Genomic DNA, 24,859 nt, shown 5'->3' with positions numbered 1-24,859 from the left:
CCACAGTGTTACCAGAGCGTCCACCGCTATTGCCTGAGGGTCCCTTGACCTGGCGCAATATCTGTCTAGTTTTTTGTTCAGGCGGGACGCCATCATGTCCACCTTTGGTTTTTCCCAACGGTTTACAATCATGTGGAAGACTTCCCGATGAAGTCCCCACTCTCCCGGGTGGAGGTCATGCCTGCTGAGGAAGTCTGCTTCCCAGTTTTCCACTCCCGGAATGAACACTGCTGAGAGTGTTATCACATGATTTTTCGCCCAGCGAAGAATCCTTGTAGTTTCTGCCATTTCCCTCCTGCTTCTTGTGCCGCCCTGTCTGTTTACGTGGGCGACTGCCGTGATGTTGTCCCACTGGATCAATACCGGCTGACCTTGAAGCAGAGGTCTTGCTAAGCTTAGAGCATTGTAAATTGCCCTTAGCTCCAGTATATTTATGTGGAGAGAAGTCTCCAGACTTGATCACACTCTCTGGAAATTTTTTCCTTGTGTGACTGCTCCCCAGCCACTCAGGCTGGCATCCGTGGTCACCAGGACCCAGTCCTGAATGCCGAATCTGCGGCCCTTTCATAGATGAGCACTCTGTAGCCACCGCAGAAGAAACACCCTTGTCCTTGGAGACAGGGTTATCCGCTGATGCATCTGAAGATGCGATCCGGACCATTTTTCCAGCAGATCCCACGGAAAGGTTCTTGCGTGAAATCTACCGAATGGGATCGCTTTGTAAGAAACCACCATTTTTCACAGGATCCTTGTGCAATGATGCACTGATACTTTTCCTGGTTTTAGGAGGTTCCTGACTAGCTCGGATAACTCCCTGGCTTTCTTCTCCGGGAGAAAACATCCTTTTCTGGACTGTGTCCAGAATCATCCCTAGGAACAGTAGACGTGTCGTCGGAAAAAACTGCGATTTTGGAATATTTAGAATCCACTCGTGCTGTCGTAGAACTACTTAAGATAGTGCTACTCCGACCTCCAACTGTTCTCTGGACCTTGCCCTTATCAGGAAAGCGTCCATATTTCTTTTAAGAAGAATCATCATTTCGGCCATTACCTTGGTAAAGACCCGGGGTGCCGTGGACAATCCAAACGGCAGTGTCTGAACTGATAGTGACAGTTCTGTACCACGAACCTGAGGTACCCTTGGTGAGAAGGCAAATTTGGACATGTAGGTAAGCGTCCCTGATATCCAGTGACACCATATCGTCCCCTTCTTCCTGGTTCGCTATCACTACTCTGAGTGACTCCATCTTGATTTGAACGCTTGTATGTAAGTGTTCAAATATTTCAGATCTCACCGAGCCGTCTGGCTTCAGTACCACAATATAGTGTGGAATAATACCCCTTCCCTTGTTGTAGAAGGGGTACTTTGATTATCACCTGCTGGGAATACAGCCTGTGAATTGTTCCCAATACTGCCTCCCTGTCGGAGGGAGACGTTGGTAAAGCAGACTTCAGGAACTTGTGAGGGGGAGACGTCTCGAATTTCCAATGTACACCTGGGATACTACGTGTAGGATCCAGGAGTCCACTTGTGAGTGAGCCCCCTGCGTGCTGAAACTCTTGAGATGACCCCCTACCGCACCTGAGTCCGCTTGTACGGCCCCAGCGTCATGCTGCGGACTTGGCAGAAGCTGTGGAGGGCTTCTGTTCCTGGGAATGGGCTGCCTGCTGCAGTCTTCTTCCCTTTCCTCTACCCCTGGGCAGATATGACTGGCCCTTTTGCCCGCCTGCCCTTATGGGGACGAAAGGACTGAGACTGAAAAGACTGTGTCCTTTTCTGCTGAGATGTGACTTGGGGTAACAAAAGGTGAATTTTTCAGCTGTTGCCATGGCCACCAGGTCCGATGGACCGCCCCTTTATACGGCAATACTTCCATGTGCCGTCTGGAATCTGCATCACCTGACCACTGTCGTGTCTTCGTCTGGCAGATATGGACATCACATTTACTCTTGATGCCAGAATGCAAATATCCCTCTGCGCATCTCGCATATATAGAAATGCATCTATAGTCAATAAAATCTTGTCCCTGTCAAGGGTATCAATATTTTCAGTCAGGAAATCCGACCAAGCCCCCTCAGCGCTGCACATCCAGGCTGAGGCGATTGCTGGTCGTAGTATAACACCAGTATGTGTGTATATACTTTTAGGATATTTTTCAGCTTCCTATCAGCTGGCTCCTTGATGGCTGCCGTATCTGGAGACGGTAACGCCCCTTGTTTTTATAAGCGTGTGAGCGCCTTATCCACCCTAAGGTGTGTTTCCCAACTCGCCCTAACTTCTGGCGGGAAAGGGTATACCGCCAATAATTTTCTATCGGAGGAAACCCACGTATCATCACACACTTCATTTAATTTATCTGATTCAGGAAAAACTACAAGTAGTTTATTCACACCCTACATAATACCCTTATTTGTGGTACTTGTAGTATCAGAAATATGTAACACCTCCTTCATTGCCCTTAACATGAAACGTGTGGCCCTAAAGGAAAATACGTTTGTTTCTTCACCGTCGACACTGGAGTCAGTGTCCGTGTCTGTGTCGACCGACTGAGGTAAATGGGCGTTTTTACAAGCCCCTGACGGTGTCTGAGACGCCTGGACAGGTACTAATTTGTTTGCCGGCCGTCTCATGTCGTCAACCGACCTTGCAGCGTGTTGACATTATCACGTAATTCCTAAATAAGCCATCCATTCCAGTGTCGACTCCCTAGAGAGTGACATCACCAATACAGGCAATTTGCTCCGCCTCCTCACCAACATCGTCCTCCTACATGTCGACACACACGTACCGACACACATCACACACACAGGGAATGCTCTGATAGAGGACAGGACCCCACTAGCCCTTTGGGGAGACAGAGGGAGAGTTTGCCAGCACACACCAAAAACGCTATAATTATACAGGGACAACCCCTTATACAAGTGTTTTCCCTTATAGCATTTTTATATATGTAATTATATCGCCAAATAAGTGCCCCCCCTCTCTGTTTTAACCCTGTTTCTGTAGTGCAGTGCAGGGGAGAGCCTGGGAGCCTTCCTCACAGCAGACCTGAGCAGGAAAATGGCGCCGTGTGCTGAGGAGAATAGGCCCCGCCCCCTTTTCGGCGGGCTCTTCTCCCGGAGTTTGTGAGATCTGGCAGGGGTTAAATACATCCATATAGCCTCAAGGGCTATATGTGATGTATTTTAGCCATAAAAAGGTATTATACATTGCTGCCCAGGGCGCCCCCCCCAGCGCCCTGCACCCTCAGTGACAGTTGGTGACTGTTGGTGAAGTGTGCTGACAACAATGGCGCACAGCTGCAGTGCTGTGCGCTACCTTATGAAGACTGAAAGTCTTCTGCCGCCTGTCTCTGGACCTCTTCAACTTCGGCATCTGCAAGGGGGGTCGGCGGCACGGCTCCGGGACCGGACTCCATGGCTGGGCCTGTGTTCGATCCCTCTGGAGCTAATGGTGTCCAGTAGCCTAAGAAGCAAATCCATCCTGCACGCAGGTGAGTTTACTTCTCTCCCCTAAGTCCCTCGTAGCAGTGAGCCTGTTGCCAGCAGGACTCACTGAAAATAAAAAACCTAACTTAAACTTTTATTCTAAGCAGCTCAGGAGAGCCACCTAGATTGCACCCTTCTCGTCGGGCACAAAAATCTAACTGAGGCTTGGAGGAGGGTCATAGGGGGAGGAGCCAGTGCACACCACCTGATCCTAAAGCTTTTATTATTGTGCCCTGTCTCCTGCGGAGCCGCTATATCCCCATGGTCCTTACGGAGTCCCAGCATCCACTAGGACGTCAGAGAAATAAACATTTGCAGATTGCAGCATTATTGTAAATCTAGTATAGTGGGCCTGACTAATATATGTAATGTACTTTTTGTATTCTATAGGGTCATGTTTTCCATAGAACTGAATCTGAAGTAGCAATGGATAGAAGCCTAACAAGAAAGAAGCGTGACGCTGGTAAATAAGTGATTGCTATTATCACCATAGCTCTTACTGTATGTTGCATTGTCAAAATTTGTTTGTTGCTTTTAATCATTATTATTAGTTTTATAAGTATAACATTAACATCAAAGACATTAACCAGTATCCAAGGAGAACACTTACTAAAATGGAATAAATCCTAAAGCATATTACTGCAAGCTGCCATATTTTTGCAAATGGTTATTCCACATACAAAGTCACTGGCTAAAATCAATAGTTAAGCTACTTGATGACTTCTCATTTGTAGAGTGCACCCACCTAAAGCACAACATCTGATTGGCTGCTTTTCTGAACAGTTAAGCACAATTCGCCAAGTTATTAAATAAATCCCTTTGCAATTAAGAGGGAGATTTAGCAAAGCTTGGAGAGAGATACAGTGGAGAGAGACAAAGTACCAACCAGCCATTTTTTCAAACAGGAGCTGATTGGTTGGTATTTTCTCTCTCTCTACTTTCTCTCTCTCCAAGCTTTGATAAATCATAGCTGCCTACCATCCCGCATCCTGTGGTAGGCTCCCATTTCAGTGTGTAATCTCCTGCTGCCCCACATTGTAAATCAAATCTCCCCGGATTCTTAACTACAGCTCAACTCAGCTTGCCGGGGTGCCACTAAGGAGTTTCTTTGTGAGGACAGTGATTTGCTGTAATTGCTCAGGAATCCCTGCTGCAAACTATTAGTCCTCTTGTGGGACCCGTGGCAGAGGAAGAGACAGCAGCACATGATGACACAGTGTCTTCTTATCTTTGCTGTGTATGTGCAGTGATCCATAGCATCTGCTTCTACTGCTTGTATGAGCTGAGGCTTAGGGTAAGAACTTTTATTAGTAATCTTTAGTTAAACACATTTGTTTAATTAGATTATCTGGTGTTTGTAATGATTTGGAAGATGCTATAATGGTATAGAAAACAGAACTAAAAATAGGTAGCGTTTGCAACAAAATAACATCTAATACACTGAAAAACATACTTACAGTATATGCTTAGGGATGAATTCACACATGGTCAAATTGCATTTGGAATTTATTGCATAGGCATCACATTTATCATGTATATTGTGCTGCGCAGTGCTATTTTTGAAGAAAAACAGGTTCAGGAACTGCCACACACTGTAATGCCCATTACACAATGACACACCATAATGCCCATTACACCATTTGCCACACACCGTATCACCCATTACACAATCTGCCACACATCGTAATGCCCATTACATGTTATTGCACACACCATAATGCCCATTACACATTATGTCACACACCATAATGCCCATTAGACAATGACACACCATAATGCCCATTACACTATTTGCCACACACTGTAAAGCCCATTACACGTTATGCCACACACTGTAATGCCTATTACACTATATCCCACACACTGTAATACCCATTACATATTATGCCACACACCATAATGCCCATTACACCACACCGCACCGTAATCCAATTACACATTATGCCACACAGTTATGCCCCCAACACAATAATGCCCTTTACAAATTATGCCCCACAGTAAGGCTTCTAATTACTTTTACATTACCTGCTCGTTGTCAGGGGTGTCCTGCTCGTTGCCAAGGGTTCCATGTTCGTTGCCAGGGGTTTCATGCTCTGTGTTTCATGCTTGTTGCCAAGGGGTTTACCTGCTCGCTGCCAGGGGTCTCATGCTCGTTGCCAAGGGGTTTCCCTACTTGCTGACAGGGGGCCCCATGCTCATTGCCAAGGTGTTTCCTGCTTGTTGCCAAGGGTTTCATGCTTGTTGCCAAGGGGTTTTCATGCTCACTACCAGAGGTCTCATGCTTGTTAATTATAGTAAAATAAAATAAACTCCCCACCTATCTAAAAAGCGAAATATTAAAAAGATAGAAGATAGTAAGAAATGAAATAATAAAATCTGGCGCTGGGGCACCTAATATGACTCCTGCTTGTATTAAATAATCGATCCAAATATCGGTGATAGTATTGTGTCTGGAAGTGGTATTTTATTAAATCCTCACCACTAAATATATTGTCAAGTGATCCACTAGAAATAACAAAAAACAAGAAACAAAATCCAAAACAAAAACAAAAATCACTCCTCCTATGTTTTAACAATATCGTTCTGTAGTTAAGGAGTGATTAACAGATAGAAATGGTGGTGGGGGGGGGGTTTATAGTATATATATGTCCCTGAGTAGTTAAATAGGACAGTGTAACATCCTATCTTAGTTACAATTGAACTGTCCACTCAATCGGATAATGGCCCTCATTCCGAGTTGTTCGCTCGGTTATTTTCTTCGCAACGCAGCGATTTTCCGCTAATTGCGCATGCGCAATGTTCGCACTGCGACTGCGCCAAGTAAATTTGCTATGCAGTTAGGTATTTTACTCACGGCATTACGAGGTTTTTTCTTCGTTCTGGTGATCGTAATCTGATTGACAGGAAGTGGGTGTTTCTGGGCGGAAACTGGCCGTTTTATGAAATATACTTGGCGAGCAGATATTAGCTACTACAGAGGTCAAATGATAGGTGTATTTCTGTTTGCTTAGCTTTAGAAATCTACAGAGCTTCATGATTTAACAAACATTACAAATGAATAAAGTAATTAGTGGAACAGACACAAGACAAACATTAGCAGAGGCGTCTGACTTACTGTGCTATGCTGTATAAATACTCTGATTCCACAGTTTGCATTAGAAATTAGCAGTAGTTACATAGCGTAGCATCACTGACATGTGACATTACACTAGTCATGTTATACACAATGCATGCTTTGTAGACCACACAGGGCTCATCCTGCACTCAGGTAGCCTTATTCAATATATATATTACCTGTAAAAGCCAAGAAACACTCAGTCATTATCACACGTGGCCCCTGAATTGCATTGTGTGTCTCTCATCTAGCACCAGGAAGTATGGAGCATAGAGCCAGGATTGTCTGGTGTCAGTTGGGGGAATTCTCAATACCTGGATGACGGATTAACAGAAATTAATTAAAAATTCTGACTCATATGCTAATGAATAATACAATGTCACACCTGATATCTGTACTTGCGAAATGGGGATACACAATAATTAAACACAGTGGACATGAATCTGAGTTGGGAGCAGTGGTGCAAGTGGGCGGGTACGGGTGGGTACGGCGTACCCGTAAGAATTTAGCCGTGGGTACGCCGTACCCACACCGACGGGCCGCCGCTCCTCTTCCTTCCCTCCCTCCCCCACGCCGCACCGCCGCACACGCCTCTGATGTGAGGGCAGGAGAGTGCAGCCTGCGCCTCTCGTTCCCCTCAGTCTCCGGTGGGTGTTTCAGTTTACTTCAGCGCCGATCCGTGAGCCAATCAGAGCTCGCACCCGCGAGCTCTGATTGGCTCACGGATCGGCGCTGAATTAAACTGAGACACCCGCCGAAGACTGAGGGGAACGAGAGGCGCAGGCTGCACTCTCCTTCCCTCACATGACAGACAGGAGGACAGCGACGGCAGCGGTGAGTAGGGGAGGGGGGCATGTTATACCTGGCACTGGGGGGGCATGTATACCTGGCACTGGGGGCATATCTGGCACAGGGGGGCATATATACCTGGCACTGGGGGCATATCTGGCACAGGGGGGCATATATACCTGGCACTGGGGGATATCTGGCACAGGGGGGCATGTATACCTGGCACTGGGGGCATATCTGGCACAGGGGGGCATATATACCTGGCACTGGGGGCATATCTGGCACAGGGGGGCATATATACCTGGCACTGGGGGATATCTGGCACAGGGGGGCATGTATACCTGGCACTGGGGGCATATCTGGCACAGGGAGGCATATATACCTGGCACTGGGGGATATCTGGCACAGGGGGGCATGTATACCTGGCACTGGGGGATATCTGGCACTGGGGGGGCATGTTATACCTGGCACTGGGGGATATCTGGCACTGGGGGGGCATGTTATACCTGGCACTGGGGGATATCTGGCACTGGGGGGGCATGTATACCTGGCACTGGGGGATATCTGGCACTGGGGGGGCATGTATACCTGGCACTGGGGGATATCTGGCACTGGGGGGGCATGTATACCTGGCACTGGGGGATATCTGGCACTGGGGGCATATCTAGCACAGGGGGGCATATATACCTGGCACTGGGGGATATCTGGCACAGGGGGGCATGTATACCTGGCACTGGAGGATATCTGGCACTGGGGGCATATCTGGCACTGTAGGGGCATTTCTGTATCTGGCACGGGGGGCAATGTATATCTGACACAGTGGGGGCATTTGTGTATCTAGCACTGTGGGGCAATGTGTATCTGACACTGTGAGGCAATGTATGGCACTCTGGGGGCATTTCTGTATCTGGCACTGTGGGGCAATGTGTATCTGGCACTGTGGGGCAATGTGCATCTGGCACTGTGGGGCAATGTGCATCTGGCACTGTGGGGCAATGTGTATCTGGCACTCTGGGGACATTTGTGTATCTGGCACTGTGGGGCAATGTGTATCTGGCACTGTGGGGCAATGTGTATCTGGCACTCTGGGGACATTTGTGTATCTGGCACTGTGGGGCAATGTGCATCTGGCACTGTGGGGCAATGTGTATCTGGCACTGTGAGGCAATGTGTATCTGACACTCTGGGGACATTTGTGTATCTGGCACTCTGGGGACATTTGTGTATCTGGCACTGTGGGGCAATGTGTATCTGGCACTGTGGGGTTATATGTATCTGGCACTGTGGGGCAATGTATATCTATCACTGTGGTGCAACGTGTATCTGACACTATTGGGGTCATACGTGTATCTGCCCCTCCCCCATATGTGTATCACGCCCCCATTTTCATTGGCCACGGCCCATGTGGCATTTGGCCACACCCATTTTTTTGCGCGCGCGCCTTCGGCGCGCGCACACAGTACCCGTAAGACATTTTTTTTACTTGCACCACTGGTTGGGAGTAAAGTAAAATGGATCAAGTAAAGCAGAGCTTCTCAAACTCGGTCCTCGGGACCCCACGCAGTGCATGTTTTGCAGGTAACCCAGCAGGTGCACAGGTGTATTAATTACTCACTGACACATTTTAAAAGGTCCACAGGTGGAGCTAATTATTTCACTTGCGATTCTGTGAGGAGACCTGCAAAACATGCACTGTGTGGGCCCCCGAGGACCGAGTTTGAGAACCTCTGAAGTAAAGCAACACCACACTATAGAATTATTGGGCCGATTTACCATTAATTTGGTGATGAGCTTGTTTAATTGTGAACAGTAGGTATGAGCGTTTAGGGCAGAGGTTCTCAAACGCGGTCCTCATGGCGACTCAACAGTCCAGGTTTTAAGTTTATCCATGCTTGGTCACAGGTGACTTAATTATCACCTCAGTCAATTTTATTTAACCATCTGTGCTGAGCCATAGATATACCTAAAACCTGGACCGTTGGGGGGGCCTTGAGGACCACGTTTGAGAACTTCTGATTTAGGAGATAAAAATGGTCCGAAAACGGCCAAAAAAGCTCAGCTTTAATTATCCAATCTGTCAGACTTGCCAGAAGATATCAGCCAAAAGGTCTGGATAGCATGCCGTGTGTGTGCGTTCTCGATACTCTGCCTGTATTTCCTACTGTATATGCTGAGTACATTATCCTCCTTATGGGTGGACATATGAAATTCAGTGTTGTGTCGCAGCAAAAAAAAAATGTTAAAAATAAGCAAACACAAGTGACCTATTGTGTGTAGTAGAATTGAATTAGCCTAGTCGATAAACATTAAGGACCAGATTTATCAAACCTTAGAGAGTCATAAATTGCACAGTGATAAAGTACCAACCAATCAGCTCCTAACTGTCATTTATCAAACACGGCCTGTAATACGGCAGTTAGGAGCTGGTTGGTTGGTACTTTATCACCATGCAATTTACCACTCTCTAAGGCTTGATAAATATGGGCCTAAATGTCAAATAACCAGCACCAAACTGTGAGGGTGATTCAGACCTGATCGCTGGGCTGTTAACTTTGTTGTCCTGCGATCAGATAGTCGCCGCCCCAGAGGGAGTGTAAATTCACTGTGCAAGTGTGCGATCGAATGTGTACGCCGAACTGCAAAAATCCAGTGTGTACAGTCTCTGCACAGCCCAGGACTTACTCCTCCAGTGCGATCACATCAGGCTGATTGGGGCCGGAGCTGACGTTACACACCCTCCCTGAAAACGCTTGGGCACGTCTGCATTTTTCCGGAACATTCCCAGTAAACGGTCAGTTGCCACCCACAAACGGCCTCTTCCTGTCAATCACCTTGCGAACGCCCGCGCAATCGGAAATTTTCGCACCATCCTGTCGCTGACCGGCGATGCCCGTTGTTGTTGTCCGACGCGCGTACGCATTGCGGTGGGGTGAGGCAGAGCCTTTCCTGTCATACTTATGTTTAAACCAGAGTTTTTACTGAATAAAGTATCTGAAAAATACTGATAAAATGTTTGAAATATCTTCTTTGTATTATTCTAAGGTAAGCAATGTAACAAGGCAATGAGGAAGGCTAGTCAGATGCTTGGCTGCATTGGGAGAGGAATCAGCAGCAGAAAGAAAGAAGTAATAATGCCACTGTATAGTAGAGATGAGCGGGTTCGGTTTCTCTGAATTCGAACCCGCACGAACTTCATGTTTTTTTTCACGGGTCCGAGCGACTCGGATCTTCCCGCCTTGCTCGGTTAACCCGAGCGCGCCCGAACGTCATCATGACGCTGTCGGATTCTCGCGAGGCTCGGATTCTATCGCGAGACTCGGATTCTATATAAGGAGCCGCGCGTCGCCGCCATTTTCACACGTGCATTGAGATTGATAGGGAGAGGACGTGGCTGGCGTCCTCTCCATTTAGATTAGAAGAGAGAGAGAGAGAGAGATTGACCTGATTTACTGGAGCTTAGGAGTACTGTAGAAGTGTAGAGAGTGCAGAGTTTACTAGTGACTGACCACAGTGACCACCAGACAGTGCAGTTTTATTTAATATATCCGTTCTCTGCCTGAAAAAAACGATACACACAGTGACTCAGTCACATACCATATCTGTGTGCACTGCTCAGCCCAGTGTGCTGCATCATCTATGTATATATATCTGACTGTGCTCAGCTCACACAGCTTATAATTGTGGGGGAGACTGGGGAGCACTGCAGTGCCAGTTATAGGTTATAGCAGGAGCCAGGAGTACATTATATTAAAATTAAACAGTGCACACTTTTGCTGCAGGAGTGCCACTGCCAGTGTGACTGACCAGTGACCTGACCACACTGACCACCAGTATAGTTAGTAGTATACTATATTGTGTGATTGCCTGAAAAAGTTAAACACTCGTCGTGTGACTTCACTTGTGTGGTGTTTTTTTTTTTATTCTATAAAAAACTCATTCTGCTGACAGACAGTGTCCAGCAGGTCCGTCATTATATAATATATATACCTGTCCGGCTGCAGTAGTTATATATATATATTTTTTATATCATTATTTATCATCCAGTCGCAGCAGACACAGTACGGTAGTTCACGGCTGTAGCTACCTCTGTGTCGGCACTCGGCAGTCCGTCCATAATTGTATACCACCTACCCGAGGTTTTTTTTTCTTTCTTCTTTATACATACATACTACTACATCTCTTTATCAACCAGTCTATATTAGCAGCAGACACAGTACGGTAGTTCACGGCTGTAGCTACCTCTGTGTCGGCACTCGGCAGTCCGTCCATAATTGTATACCACCTACCCGTGGTTTTTTTTTCTTTCTTCTTTATACATACATACTACTACATCTCTTTATCAACCAGTCTATATTAGCAGCAGACACAGTACAGTACGGTAGTTCACGGCTGTAGCTACCTCTGTGTCGGCACTCGGCAGTCCGTCCATAATTGTATACCACCTACCCGTGGTTTTTTTTTCTTTCTTCTTTATACATACTACATCTCATTATCATCCAGTCTATATTAGCAGCAGACACAGTACAGTACGGTAGTCCACGGCTGTAGCTACCTCTGTGTCGGCACTCGGCAGTCCATCCATAATTGTATACCACCTACCCGTGGTTTTTTTTCCTTTCTTCTTTATACATACTACATCTCATTATCATCCAGTCTATATTAGCAGCAGACACAGTACAGTACGGTAGTCCACGGCTGTAGCTACCTCTGTGTCGGCACTCGGCAGTCCATCCATAATTGTATACCACCTAACCGTGGTTTTTTTTTTCTTTCTTCTTTATACATACTACATCTCATTATCATCCAGTCTATATTAGCAGCAGACACAGTACAGTACGGTAGTCCACGGCTGTAGCTACCTCTGTGTCGGCACTCGGCAGTCCATCCATAATTGTATACCACCTACCCGTGGTTTTTTTTTCTTTCTTCTTTATACATACTACATCTCATTATCATCCAGTCTATATTAGCAGCAGACACAGTACAGTACGGTAGTCCACGGCTGTAGCTACCTCTGTGTTGGCACTCGGCAGTCCATCCATAATTGTATACCACCTACCCGTGGTTTTTTTTCTTTCTTCTTTATACATACTACATCTCATTATCATCCAGTCTATATTAGCAGCAGACACAGTACAGTACGGTAGTCCACGGCTGTAGCTACCTCTGTGTCGGCACTCGGCAGTCCATCCATAATTGTATACCACCTAACCGTGGTTTTTTTTTCTTTCTTCTTTATACATACTACATCTCATTATCATCCAGTCTATATTAGCAGCAGACACAGTACAGTACGGTAGTCCACGGCTGTAGCTACCTCTGTGTCGGCACTCGGCAGTCCATCCATAATTGTATACCACCTAACCGTGTTTTTTTTTTCTTTCTTCTTTATACATACTACATCTCATTATCATCCAGTCTATATTAGCAGCAGACACAGTACAGTACGGTAGTCCACGGCTGTAGCTACCTCTGTGTCGGCACTCGGCAGTCCATCCATAATTGTATACTAGTATCCATCCATCTCCATTGTTTACCTGAGGTGCCTTTTAGTTGTGCCTATTAAAATATGGAGAACAAAAATGTTGAGGTTCCAAAATTAGGGAAAGATCAAGATCCACTTCCACCTCGTGCTGAAGCTGCTGCCACTAGTCATGGCCGAGACGATGAAATGCCAGCAACGTCGTCTGCCAAGGCCGATGCCCAATGTCATAGTACAGAGCATGTCAAATCCAAAACACCAAATATCAGTAAAAAAAGGACTCCAAAACCTAAAATAAAATTGTCGGAGGAGAAGCGTAAACTTGCCAATATGCCATTTACCACACGGAGTGGCAAGGAACGGCTGAGGCCCTGGCCTATGTTCATGGCTAGTGGTTCAGCTTCACATGAGGATGGAAGCACTCAGCCTCTCGCTAGAAAACTGAAAAGACTCAAGCTGGCAAAAGCACCGCAAAGAACTGTGCGTTCTTCGAAATCCCAAATCCACAAGGAGAGTCCAATTGTGTCGGTTGCGATGCCTGACCTTCCCAACACTGGACGTGAAGAGCATGCGCCTTCCACCATTTGCACGCCCCCTGCAAGTGCTGGAAGGAGCACCCGCAGTCCAGTTCCTGATAGTCAGATTGAAGATGTCAGTGTTGAAGTACACCAGGATGAGGAGGATATGGGTGTTGCTGGCGCTGGGGAGGAAATTGACCAGGAGGATTCTGATGGTGAGGTGGTTTGTTTAAGTCAGGCACCCGGGGAGACACCTGTTGTCCGTGGGAGGAATATGGCCGTTGACATGCCTGGTGAAAATACCAAAAAAATCAGCTCTTCGGTGTGGAGGTATTTCACCAGAAATGCGGACAACATTTGTCAAGCCGTGTGTTCCCTTTGTCAAACTGTAATAAGTAGGGGTAAGGACGTTAACCACCTCGGAACATCCTCCCTTATACGTCACCTGCAGCGCATTCATAATAAGTCAGTGACAAGTTCAAAAACTTTGGGCGACAGCGGAAGCAGTCCACTGACCAGTAAATCCCTTCCTCTTGTAACCAAGCTCACGCAAACCACCCCACCAACTCCCTCAGTGTCAATTTCCTCCTTCCCCAGGAATGCCAATAGTCCTGCAGGCCATGTCACTGGCAATTCTGACGAGTCCTCTCCTGCCTGGGATTCCTCCGATGCATCCTTGCGTGTAACGCCTACTGCTGCTGGCGCTGCTGTTGTTGCTGCTGGGAGTCGATGGTCATCCCAGAGGGGAAGTCGTAAGCCCACTTGTACTACTTCCAGTAAGCAATTGACTGTCCAACAGTCCTTTGCGAGGAAGATGAAATATCACAGCAGTCATCCTGCTGCAAAGCGGATAACTGAGGCCTTGACAACTATGTTGGTGTTAGACGTGCGTCCGGTATCCGCCGTTAGTTCACAGGGAACTAGACAATTTATTGAGGCAGTGTGCCCCCGTTACCAAATACCATCTAGGTTCCACTTCTGTAGGCAGGCGATACCGAGAATGTACACGGACGTCAGAAAAAGACTCACCAGTGTCCTAAAAAATGCAGTTGTACCCAATGTCCACTTAACCACGGACATGTGGACAAGTGGAGCAGGGCAGGGTCAGGACTATATGACTGTGACAGCCCACTGGGTAGATGTATGGACTCCCGCCGCAAGAACAGCAGCGGTGGCACCAGTAGCAGCATCTCGCAAACGCCAAATCTTTCCTAGGCAGGCTACGCTTTGTACCACCGCTTTCCAGAATACGCACACAGCTGAAAACCTCTTACGGCAACTGAGGAAGATCATCGCAGAATGGCTTACCCCAATTGGACTCTCCTGTGGATTTGTGGCATCGGACAACGCCAGCAATATTGTGTGTGCATTAAATATGGGCAAATTCCAGCACGTCCCATGTTTTGCACATACCTTGAATTTGGTGGTGCAGAATTTTTTAAAAAACGACAGGGGCGTGCAAGAGATGCTGTCGGTGGCCAGAAGAATTGCGGGACACTTTCGGCGTACAGGCACCACGTACAGAAGACTGGAGCACCACCAAAAACTACTGAACCTGCCCTGCCATCATCTGAAGCAAGAAGTGGTAACGAGGTGGAATTCAACCCTCTATATGCTTCAGAGGTTGGAGGAGCAGCAAAAGGCCATTCAAGCCTATACAATTGAGCACGATATAGGAGGTGGAATGCACCTGTCTCAAGTGCAGTGGAGAATGATTTCAACGTTGTGCAAGGTTCTGATGCCCTTTGAACTTGCCACACGTGAAGTCAGTTCAGACACTGCCAGCCTGAGTCAGGTCATTCCCCTCATCAGGCTTTTGCAGAAGAAGCTGGAGGCATTGAAGAAGGAGCTAAAAGGGAGCGATTCCGCTAGGCATGTGGGACTTGTGGATGGAGCCCTTAATTCGCTTAACAAGGATTCACGGGTGGTCAATCTGTTGAAATCAGAGCACTACATTTTGGCCACCGTGCTCGATCCTAGATTTAAAACCTACCTTGGATCTCTCTTTCCGGCAGACACAAGTCTGCTGGGGTGCAAAGACCTGCTGGTGACAAAATTGTCAAGTCAAGCGGAACGCGACCTGTCAACATCTCCTCCTTCACATTCTCCCGCAACTGGGGGTGCGAGGAAAAGGCTCAGAATTCCGAGCCCACCCGCTGGCGGTGATGCAGGGCAGTCTGGAGCGACTGCTGATGCTGACATCTGGTCCGGACTGAAGGACCTGACAACGATTACGGACATGTCGTCTACTGTCACTGCATATGATTCTCTCAACATTGAAAGAATGGTGGAGGATTATATGAGTGACCGCATCCAAGTAGGCACGTCACACAGTCCGTACTTATACTGGCAGGAAAAAGAGGCAATTTGGAGGCCCTTGCACAAACTGGCTTTATTCTACCTAAGTTGCCCTCCCACAAGTGTGTACTCCGAAAGAGTGTTTAGTGCCGCCGCTCACCTTGTCAGCAATCGGCGTACGAGGTTACATCCAGAAAATGTGGAGAAGATGATGTTCATTAAAATGAATTATAATCAATTCCTCCGCGGAGACATTGACCAGCAGCAATTGCCTCCACAAAGTACACAGGGAGCTGAGATGGTGGATTCCAGTGGGGACGAATTGATAATCTGTGAGGAGGGGGATGTACACGGTGATATATCGGAGGATGATGATGAGGTGGACATCTTGCCTCTGTAGAGCCAGTTTGTGCAAGGAGAGATTAATTGCTTCTTTTTTGGGGGGGGGGGTCCAAACCAACCCGTCATATCAGTCACAGTCGTGTGGCAGACCCTGTCACTGAAATGATGGGTTGGTTAAAGTGTGCATGTCCTGTTTATACAACATAAGGGTGGGTGGGAGGGCCCAAGGACAATTCCATCTTGCACCTCTTTTTTCTTTTATTTTTCTTTGCGTCATGTGCTGTTTGGGGAGGGTTTTTTGGAAGGGCCATCCTGCGTGACACTGCAGTGCCACTCCTAGATGGGCCCGGTGTTTGTGTCGGCCACTAGGGTCGCTTATCTTGCTCACACAGTCAGCTACCTCATTGCGCCTCTTTTTTTCTTTGCGTCATGTGCTGTTTGGGGAGGGTTTTTTGGAAGGGCCATCCTGCGTGACACTGCAGTGCCACTCCTAGATGGGCCCGGTGTTTGTGTCAGCCACTAGGGTCGCTTATCTTACTCACACAGTCAGCTACCTCATTGCGCCTCTTTTTTTCTTTGCGTCATGTGCTGTTTGGGGAGGGTTTTTTGGAAGGGACATCCTGCGTGACACTGCAGTGCCACTCCTAGATGGGCCCGGTGTTTGTGTCGGCCACTAGGGTCGCTTATCTTGCTCACACAGTCAGCTACCTCATTGCGCCTCTTTTTTTCTTTGCGTCATGTGCTGTTTGGGGAGGGTTTTTTGGAAGGGACATCCTGCGTGACACTGCAGTGCCACTCCTAGATGGGCCCGGTGTTTGTGTCGGCCACTAGGGTCGCTTATCTTACTCACACAGCGACCTCGGTGCAAATTTTAGGACTAAAAATAATATTGTGAGGTGTGAGGTATTCAGAATAGACTGAAAATGAGTGGAAATTATGGTTTTTGAGGTTAATAATACCTTGGGATCAAAATGACCCCCAAATTCTATGATTTAAGCTGTTTTTTAGGGTTTTTTGAAAAAAACACCCGAATCCAAAACACACCCGAATCCGACAAAAAAAATTCGGTGAGGTTTTGCCAAAACGCGGTCGAACCCAAAACACGGCCGCGGAACCGAACCCAAAACCAAAACACAAAACCCGAAAAATTTCCGGCGCTCATCTCTACTGTATAGGTCATTGGTACGGCCTCATCTAGAATACTGTATTCAGTTCTGGAGGCCATATCTTCAAAAGGATATTAATACATTAGAAACTGTACAAAGGAGGGCAACTAAAATGGTGCATGGCCTACATCACAAAACATACCCAGAAAGACTAAGAAATCTCAATATGTATAGTTTGGAGCAGAGAAGGGAAAGGGGGGACATGATAGAAACTTTCAAATATATGAAGGGTTTTAACAAAGTCCAGGAGGGAAACATTCTCCAAATGAAGAGAAGCAATAGAACACGAGAACATGCACTGAGACTGGAGGGGGAGAGGTTCAGGGGAAATTTGCGGAAAAATTATTTCACAGAAAGGGTAGTGGACAAGTGGAATAGCCTCCCATCAGAGGTGGTGGAGGCTAAGACAGTAGAGCAATTTAAACATGCATGGGATAGACATAAGGATATCCTTACAAAGAAATAAGGATCAAATAAGGTTAGTGATAAAAAATAATATAAAAAAAATAAAAAAAATAAGGTGCAGACTAGATGGGCCAAGTGGTTCTTATCTGCCGACAAATTCTATTTTTATAGCCCAAACTCTGGAGTAAAAAGTCTATGGCAGGCGAGGCAGTGCCTCACCTGTGTATCCTTTCCACACATCTCTGATCAAAACTCACCAGATTTCCAGGAGTTTATACTGCTGCACCTGTGTATAATGCCCAGATGTACCCTTTGGCTCATATATTGCATGGAATTCTGGCTCTTGGGTTAGCCAGTGACTCCTGAGCCATTTAGCTCACCGCACGTCCCTGCATTGCGGTGCTAAAAACGCACAGCAGCGATCAGGTCTGAATCACCCCCTGTGTCTTATATAGAACTAACAGTGGTCAATCCCTTAATGTCCCACAGAGACAATTGGTGAATGTGGCTAAATAGCCACTACGACAGAGGTGGACAAAAGGTCAATTGCGATCTACCGGTAGCTCACGGAGGATCCGCCGGTAGCTGGCGACCAACTTAACTAAAATTAACTAGGTAGGCTTCAAGTTCTGGGGCATCAGAAGCCCAGTTCCCAGGAGTGCAGCATGCCGGTGACGTCATGATGTCACCCGCGCACTGTGAGGAGTCCGCCGCCGCTGTTTCTCCTCAACTGCCTGGTGTGGTTTGCTGTCATGAGGAGCTGCTATTTCACCCGGCTGCCTGCTGGGTAGGTAGTATATGGCGGTGTTTGTGAGGTGTTATATGGGGAAGGGAGAGGGAGGAGGAGGAGCGGATGCTGAGGCAATTTAATATATGTTTTATTTTATTTTTTGTGGGGGGCAATTTTTTTTTTTTTTACCTGTATGGGGCAAAGTATTTTTACTCCTGTGTGGGGGCAATGTATGTTTAATCCTGTGTGGGGGCCAATGTGTTTTTACTACTGTGTGGGGCCATTGTGTTTTTAATTCTGTGTGGGGGCCATTGTGTTTTTATTCCTGTGTGGGGGCCATTGTGTTTTTATTCCTGTGCGGGGGCCAATGTGTTTTTACTACTGTGTGCTGGCCAATGTGTTTGAGGTTTTTACCTGGGGGGGGGGTCAATTTGGGATTTTGGGTGAGACAGACCCTACATCCTGTGCAGCGAGAGGTCACGCCCCCTTTTTGTTATGCCACGCCCCCTGCGGCGCACACTATTGTCCCACCTAGGTAGATCACAAAAGCTTTTCAGTTTTCAAAGTACATCGCCAACTCCAAAAGTCTGGTCACTAGGAGGTGACACTAGACAGAACGATCAGCCGGTTCCACTAAAAAAAATAGCGTGTATTTACAGTAGCTTAACTATGCACCTTGGCACAACAATGTTGCACTGCAGGTGGGGCAGATATGTAACATGTGCTGAGAGATCTACATTTGGGTGGGTTGTGTTTAAACCATACTTGCCTACCTGACCCTCTCCATGAGGGAGAAAATGCTCTGTTCCTGGACTTTCCTGGTAATGTATGATTGCCATCACCTGTGGTGAGCTTGTTAATTGGTAGGAAAGGCGTTTCACCACAGGTGATGGCAATCATACATTACCAGGAAAGTCCAGGAACAGAGTATTTTCTCCCTCATGGAGAGGGTCAGGTAGGTAAGTATGGTTTAAACTTGGATCTAATTTGGAGTATCAGAATAAATTTGGGGGCAACATGTAAAAACAGCCAGTATTTACCCTGCATGCAAAAAATAAAAATGTATTTGCCGGGTCCCGGCGGCGCGATGACGTCACTTTCTGCGCCGGGCGAGAGCCGTGACCGGAAGTGCGGGTCGCGTGCGCCGGGATGGCGCTGACACTGTGGGGCGGCTGGGGTCCTGGTAAGTAAGTTATTTAAGTTTGTATCACTGTGTTGCACATTAGTGTGTTGTGTCCTGAGGAAGGGGGTGTGTCCCCCGAAACGTTGACTCCAATAAAACTCACCTGGCTGTTTTTCACCTACTTTGTGTAAGTCTCCGAGTGCCGCCTGTACCCTTGGTTTTTATATATATATATATATATATATATATATATATATATAATTAGTTAGTACTTGTTGCACCCAGCACTCCACTAAACATACACACTGGTCTGATGCCCTCACAGACGTATGCATACAGACCATCGGAGGTGCGGGGGAGGTAGTTATCAATGCCGACACCTACATCCCGCCCCACTAACATCCCAACAGTCAGCATGCCGACTAACGGGGCCTATTCCCACTTGTAGGTGTCCGCAATACCCATAGAGTAAGAATAGAACCTGTGGCGAGCAAAGCTCGCCACCTAACCTGCAGCATGGCGAGTGCAGCGAGCCTGCCTGGGCCTTCATTGTCCCGACGTTGGTATGGTGACCGACGTGATCCCAAGCGCCGGTCATATCCATTGCCCAGCGGCACTCAGAACTCTTGTAAATGAAATAAAAGTCATACACACAGTGACAGTATTCATTGTTTCAATCCTTAGTAGATTGTCATCAGGAAACCTAACTGAGGTGTCAGTGGGAGGCACGGTCAGGGACGGGGGTACAGGCATGATGAGGTGTCAGTGGGTCAGTGTCAGTAGGAGGCATGGTCTGGGATGGGGGGTACAGGGATGATGAGGTGTTAGTGGGTCAGTGTCTGTAGGAGGCATGGTCTGGGACGGGGGGTACAGGGATGATGAGGTGTTAGCGGGTCAGTGTCAGTAGGAGGCATGGTCTGGGATGGGATGGGGGGTACAGGGATGGGGGGGTACAGGGATGATGAGGTGTTAGCGGGTCAGTGTCTGTAGGAGGCATGGTCTGGGACGGGGGGTACAGGGATGATGAGGTGTTAGCGGGTCAGTGTCAGTAGGAGGCATGGTCTGGGATGGGATGGGGGGTACAGGGATGGGGGGGTACAGGGATGATGAGGTGTCAGCGGATCAGTGTCTGTAGGAGGCATGGTCTGGGACGGGGGGTACAGGGATGATGAGGTGTTAGCGGGTCAGTGTCTGTAGGAGGCATGGTCTGGGATGGGGGGTACAGGGATGATGAGGTGTTAGCGGGTCAGTGTCTGTAGGAGGCATGGTCTGGGATGGGGAGGTACAGGGATGATGACACTATGGCAGCCAGTGTATGGATCTTCCCTAGCAGAATGCCTCCTTCTCTTCCACATAACAATAAGTCCCGGCCCCGCTGCTCACCATTCTCCCCGCCACCTGCTCTGCTCCTCTCCAGCGCCTCTACCAGCTGCGGGAAGCTGGGACCGTCAGCTCAGGAAGGTCCAGTGCGGCAGCAGCACACCTCTCCACCAAGGAACACCACACACACGCTTAGCTCAAGGAGGCGGGACACAGGAGCCATTGGAGAGGGTAGGGGCACTGAGGAATGATCGGGCGAGGGTCCTGCAGGACGCGCTGTGAGTCGGGCGTCCTGTGTGCGCCTCAGCCAATACCATTCAGTATTAGCTCAGGCGCACACAGGACACTACTCACAGCGCATCCTGCAGGACCCATTCATTTTTGAAAAAATGAGTCCCTCGCTCGCTCTAGCGCTAATAGCCAGAGTAACCGCCGTGTGCAGCACGGACAGCAGCTAAATGGGTGGAACTGTCATTTTAGACATTTCTGGTAGCACCCAGGTTCACTGTGAGGGTGAGCTGCTCCACTGTTGTGTCGTCGGCCCTCACACACCTTCATAGCCGACATTCACCTCACACATCAATGGCACGTGGTGCTCCACAGTTTCCACGTTGGGTGTAAATTCGCACTGGTGCCATTTGTCCAGTCACAATACACCTTCACCGCAGCAGCATGCAGACAGGTCACAAACTGCGCTGTGTCAGAAATACTGCCACCCCTGGCCTGAAAGCCGATAATCATCCCTTTTTGCAATTCTGATAAATTGCCCCTTTTACCCATGACAGCAGCGAGTGACCTTATATACCCACCAAGCCAGCGCACGACATGTGACAAACTTCATGGGCGACGCGCTGCCGATGCCGAATATAGGAGGTGGTCATTATAATGTGACTCGACCGTCTATATTCAATATGTAACAAAATGATATAGAAATGGATTACATAGATAGATAGATAGATAGATAGATAGATAGATAGATAGATAGATAGATAGATAGATAGATTCGGAATGGGTACGAAATCCTGGCAGTGAGAATCCAGATGGTCAGGATGTTGACAGCAGCATCCCGACAGAAAAAATCCTGACGGATCCTAGTAAGTATATAAACCCTACCCCTAACCATCCCCTTCCGCAGCCTGACCCTAACCTACCCCTAGTGACTAATCCTAATACCCCTTACTGTCTGGTCCCATTGGGATTCTTACTGTCGGGACCCTAGATAAGCAGTTAGATATAGATAGGTACTGTACATACTGTAGATAAATAGATACTGTAAGCAGATAAATTAGACTTAGAAATATGAAATATATAGATAAATTAGAGCTATATTAAGATAATTACAGAGATGGGGGGATATTCAGGTCGCATCACCAAGCAACGTGACCGCAATAACCCAGTGAGCGGCACCTTCCTGCACATACTTGGCTGCCGGATGCGCTCGGCTCGCAGTGGGTGCGAACGCCTCTGCCTGATCGACAGGCAGAGGCGTTCACTGGGCAGGGGGGGGGGGGGGGGGGCAGTGATGGATTGCGGGTGCAGCGCATTAATAATGGGGGAAGGCTGGTGGCGTTTTTCGAGGCGGCTGCGTGATGTCACACGCAGCCGCTCTGATCTCAAAACTGGCGGCGGACCTCCTGCATACGCAATATAGCTGCGGCTGCAGGGGGTCATCCACAGTTGCAGTGACCGCAGTAAAGTTGCGGTCGCAGCCGCTGGGCAGTCCATTCTGCATGTTGGACGGCCTTGCCCTGCGATGGCCAGCCCCCAGCATGTGAAAGAAAGGATTGCAGATTCGGCAATCCGTACTGAATAACCCCCATAATACGCTAGATGTGATGAGTAGATCACCACTGATACTTGGCACTACAGTACTTCGTGCCCACATCATGAATCGTTCATCTGTGTAAACTGAATTCTTACATTGTTCTGCGCAGTTGGCAGTGACGTCCTCACCATTCCTGCTGGGGCAGTTTCACTAACCAGAGACAGAGCTTATACTACCCGCCCTGACACTGACAAGATGTTATCTGCTAGACTTTTCTCAGTAAAATACGTTGGTGCTCATTCCTTGCTGATCAAAAACACCCACATATACTGGGCCTGATTATGACTCAGGGGCAGATGTACCGATCCTTGGAGAGAGATAAAGTACCAGCCAATCAGCTTCTAGCTGTCATTTTTCAAACACAGCCTTTGACATGGCAGTTAGGAGCTGATTGGTTGGTACTTTATCACGCTGTGCTATTTATCACTCTCCAAGGCTTGGTATTAAACCACAGGCCGATCACAGAGAAAATAAACAGTTATAATAGAAATAAATAAAATAAAACTTCCATTCAGGGATCGGTGATTGGTGAGCTCCTTCTCTGTGACCTGGTCAGCTGATCTGTGAGGTCAGTTGAGGTGCCAGGTGGGACTTTCACTGCACCTCAGCTGACCGCACGGTACACAGAGAAGGAGCTCACTGATAGTCGAGCCTTGAGTTAGGTTTTATTTCACTATTTTCTATTACAAATGGGAGAGGAGCAGGAGAGGAAGCCGGGAGCTGGGCAGCAGCACGTAGGGGGAGATCTGTGGGACTGGCAAAGACTCTGGCAGGAGCAAGCAGAGGGGTAGCCAATAAGTGCACAGATACATTCTCAGGGTATTTTTTGTTTGCAGCCAAGTTGGATAGATCCAGCTGTTTCCACACTCAGGCTGATCAGCAGCTGTTCAGTTGACGCTGGTATAAAGCAATCATATTCGCCATCCATACCCGGTGAATGTATGGGTAATGGTAGTCATTGATCTTTCTTACAAAAGTATGTTTCACACCGGCTAGGTTTACAATTTCTTTTAGAGATGCTCAAAAATCAGTAAGTTATAATTGAAAATGTGAAATTTGCAGCGCACGTTCTCTGTACGTGGATCGCACTCGCCATTTGCAGTTCGCATGCATCATTTGATTTCAAGTGGTTGCCTCAACACTTGTTGGGGACGAGCAGAACCCCTGACAACAAGCAGATCCCCTGACAACGAGTAGGTAATGGGGCATTACTGTGTGTGGCATAATATGGAGATAGGGACACAACTGTGGGGGCATAGGATTTCATTTTATTTATTTTTTTAATAGATTTTTTTTAATTATGTATGTGTGTGTGTGTATGTGTATGTATATGTATATATATATATATATATATATATATATATATATTTATTTATTTTCTTCTGGGGGTGTGGGCCCAGCGCATTTTGTCAGTCCAAGGCCCCACAATTTCTGATGGCAGCCCTGCTCCCATTGCCCGGCTAGCAGCAGCACGTAAAGAGCAGACAAGTGGCCACAGCCCAAGCTCGCTATAATGGAGGCCGGGGGCCTGTTGCTATGCTGTCCGCGGCCTGGGCTCTGCACCTCTGGTGTAAGCAGCACAGGAAATTAAAAAAGGAGAGTATAGGCCCTTTAAAAGACAAGTTGATAGTCTTAAGCAAAAATGATAATGACATAGCGGACACACTAAACTAGTTTTTTTCAACAGTATTCACTAGAGAGGACCCAATTCAGGGACTAACACACAATCTCAATAATGAGAATATCCCACTGATAGGTACTTATTTAAGCGAGGAAGTAGTCTGTGACCGATTAAAACATTTAAAGATTAATAAATCACCAGGGCCCGATGGTATTCACCCAAGGGTTCTAATGGAGCTTCACTCTGAACTGGCAAAACCGCTATCTTTGATCTTTAAGGATTCAGTTATATCAGGTATGGTTCCCAAAGACTGGGGTATAGCGGAAGTAGTGCCTATATTCAAAAAGGGAAGTAAAGCTGAACCAGGTAATTATAGACCAGTTAGTCTTACATCTATAGTGGGGAAAGTATTGGAAGGTATTCTAAGAGATAGTATTCAGAAGTTCCTTGAAGTCAATAAGGTCATTAAAAGGAATCAACATGGGTTTATGAAGGACAGATCCTGTCAAACCAACTTACTTGGCTTTTATGAAACAGTAAGCGCAAACCTAGATCAGGGTAAAGACGTGGATGTAATCTTTTTAGACTTTGCCAAAGCGTTCGATACTGTACCACACATGAGACTTATCTACAAGC

General features: G+C 47.3%; 1 protein-coding gene across 1 annotated transcript in view; it reads left to right on the top strand.

The window, feature by feature from the left end:
• The window catches only part of LOC134908956 (adhesion G protein-coupled receptor F5-like), a 306,960-nt gene that overhangs the window by 182,112 nt on the left and 99,989 nt on the right, over window positions 1–24,859 (top strand). Inside the window, exon 3 of the mRNA XM_063915240.1 lies at window positions 3,880–3,952. Within this exon, the coding sequence (XP_063771310.1) occupies window positions 3,880–3,952 (73 nt within the window). The remainder of the gene's footprint in view (window positions 1–3,879; window positions 3,953–24,859) is intronic.

Source organism: Pseudophryne corroboree, chromosome 4 (assembly GCF_028390025.1).
Source record: "Pseudophryne corroboree isolate aPseCor3 chromosome 4, aPseCor3.hap2, whole genome shotgun sequence".
Taxonomy (NCBI): domain Eukaryota; kingdom Metazoa; phylum Chordata; class Amphibia; order Anura; family Myobatrachidae; genus Pseudophryne; species Pseudophryne corroboree.
Note: the sequence above shows the minus strand (reverse complement) of the source record. Positions and strands in the feature narration are given on the sequence as shown.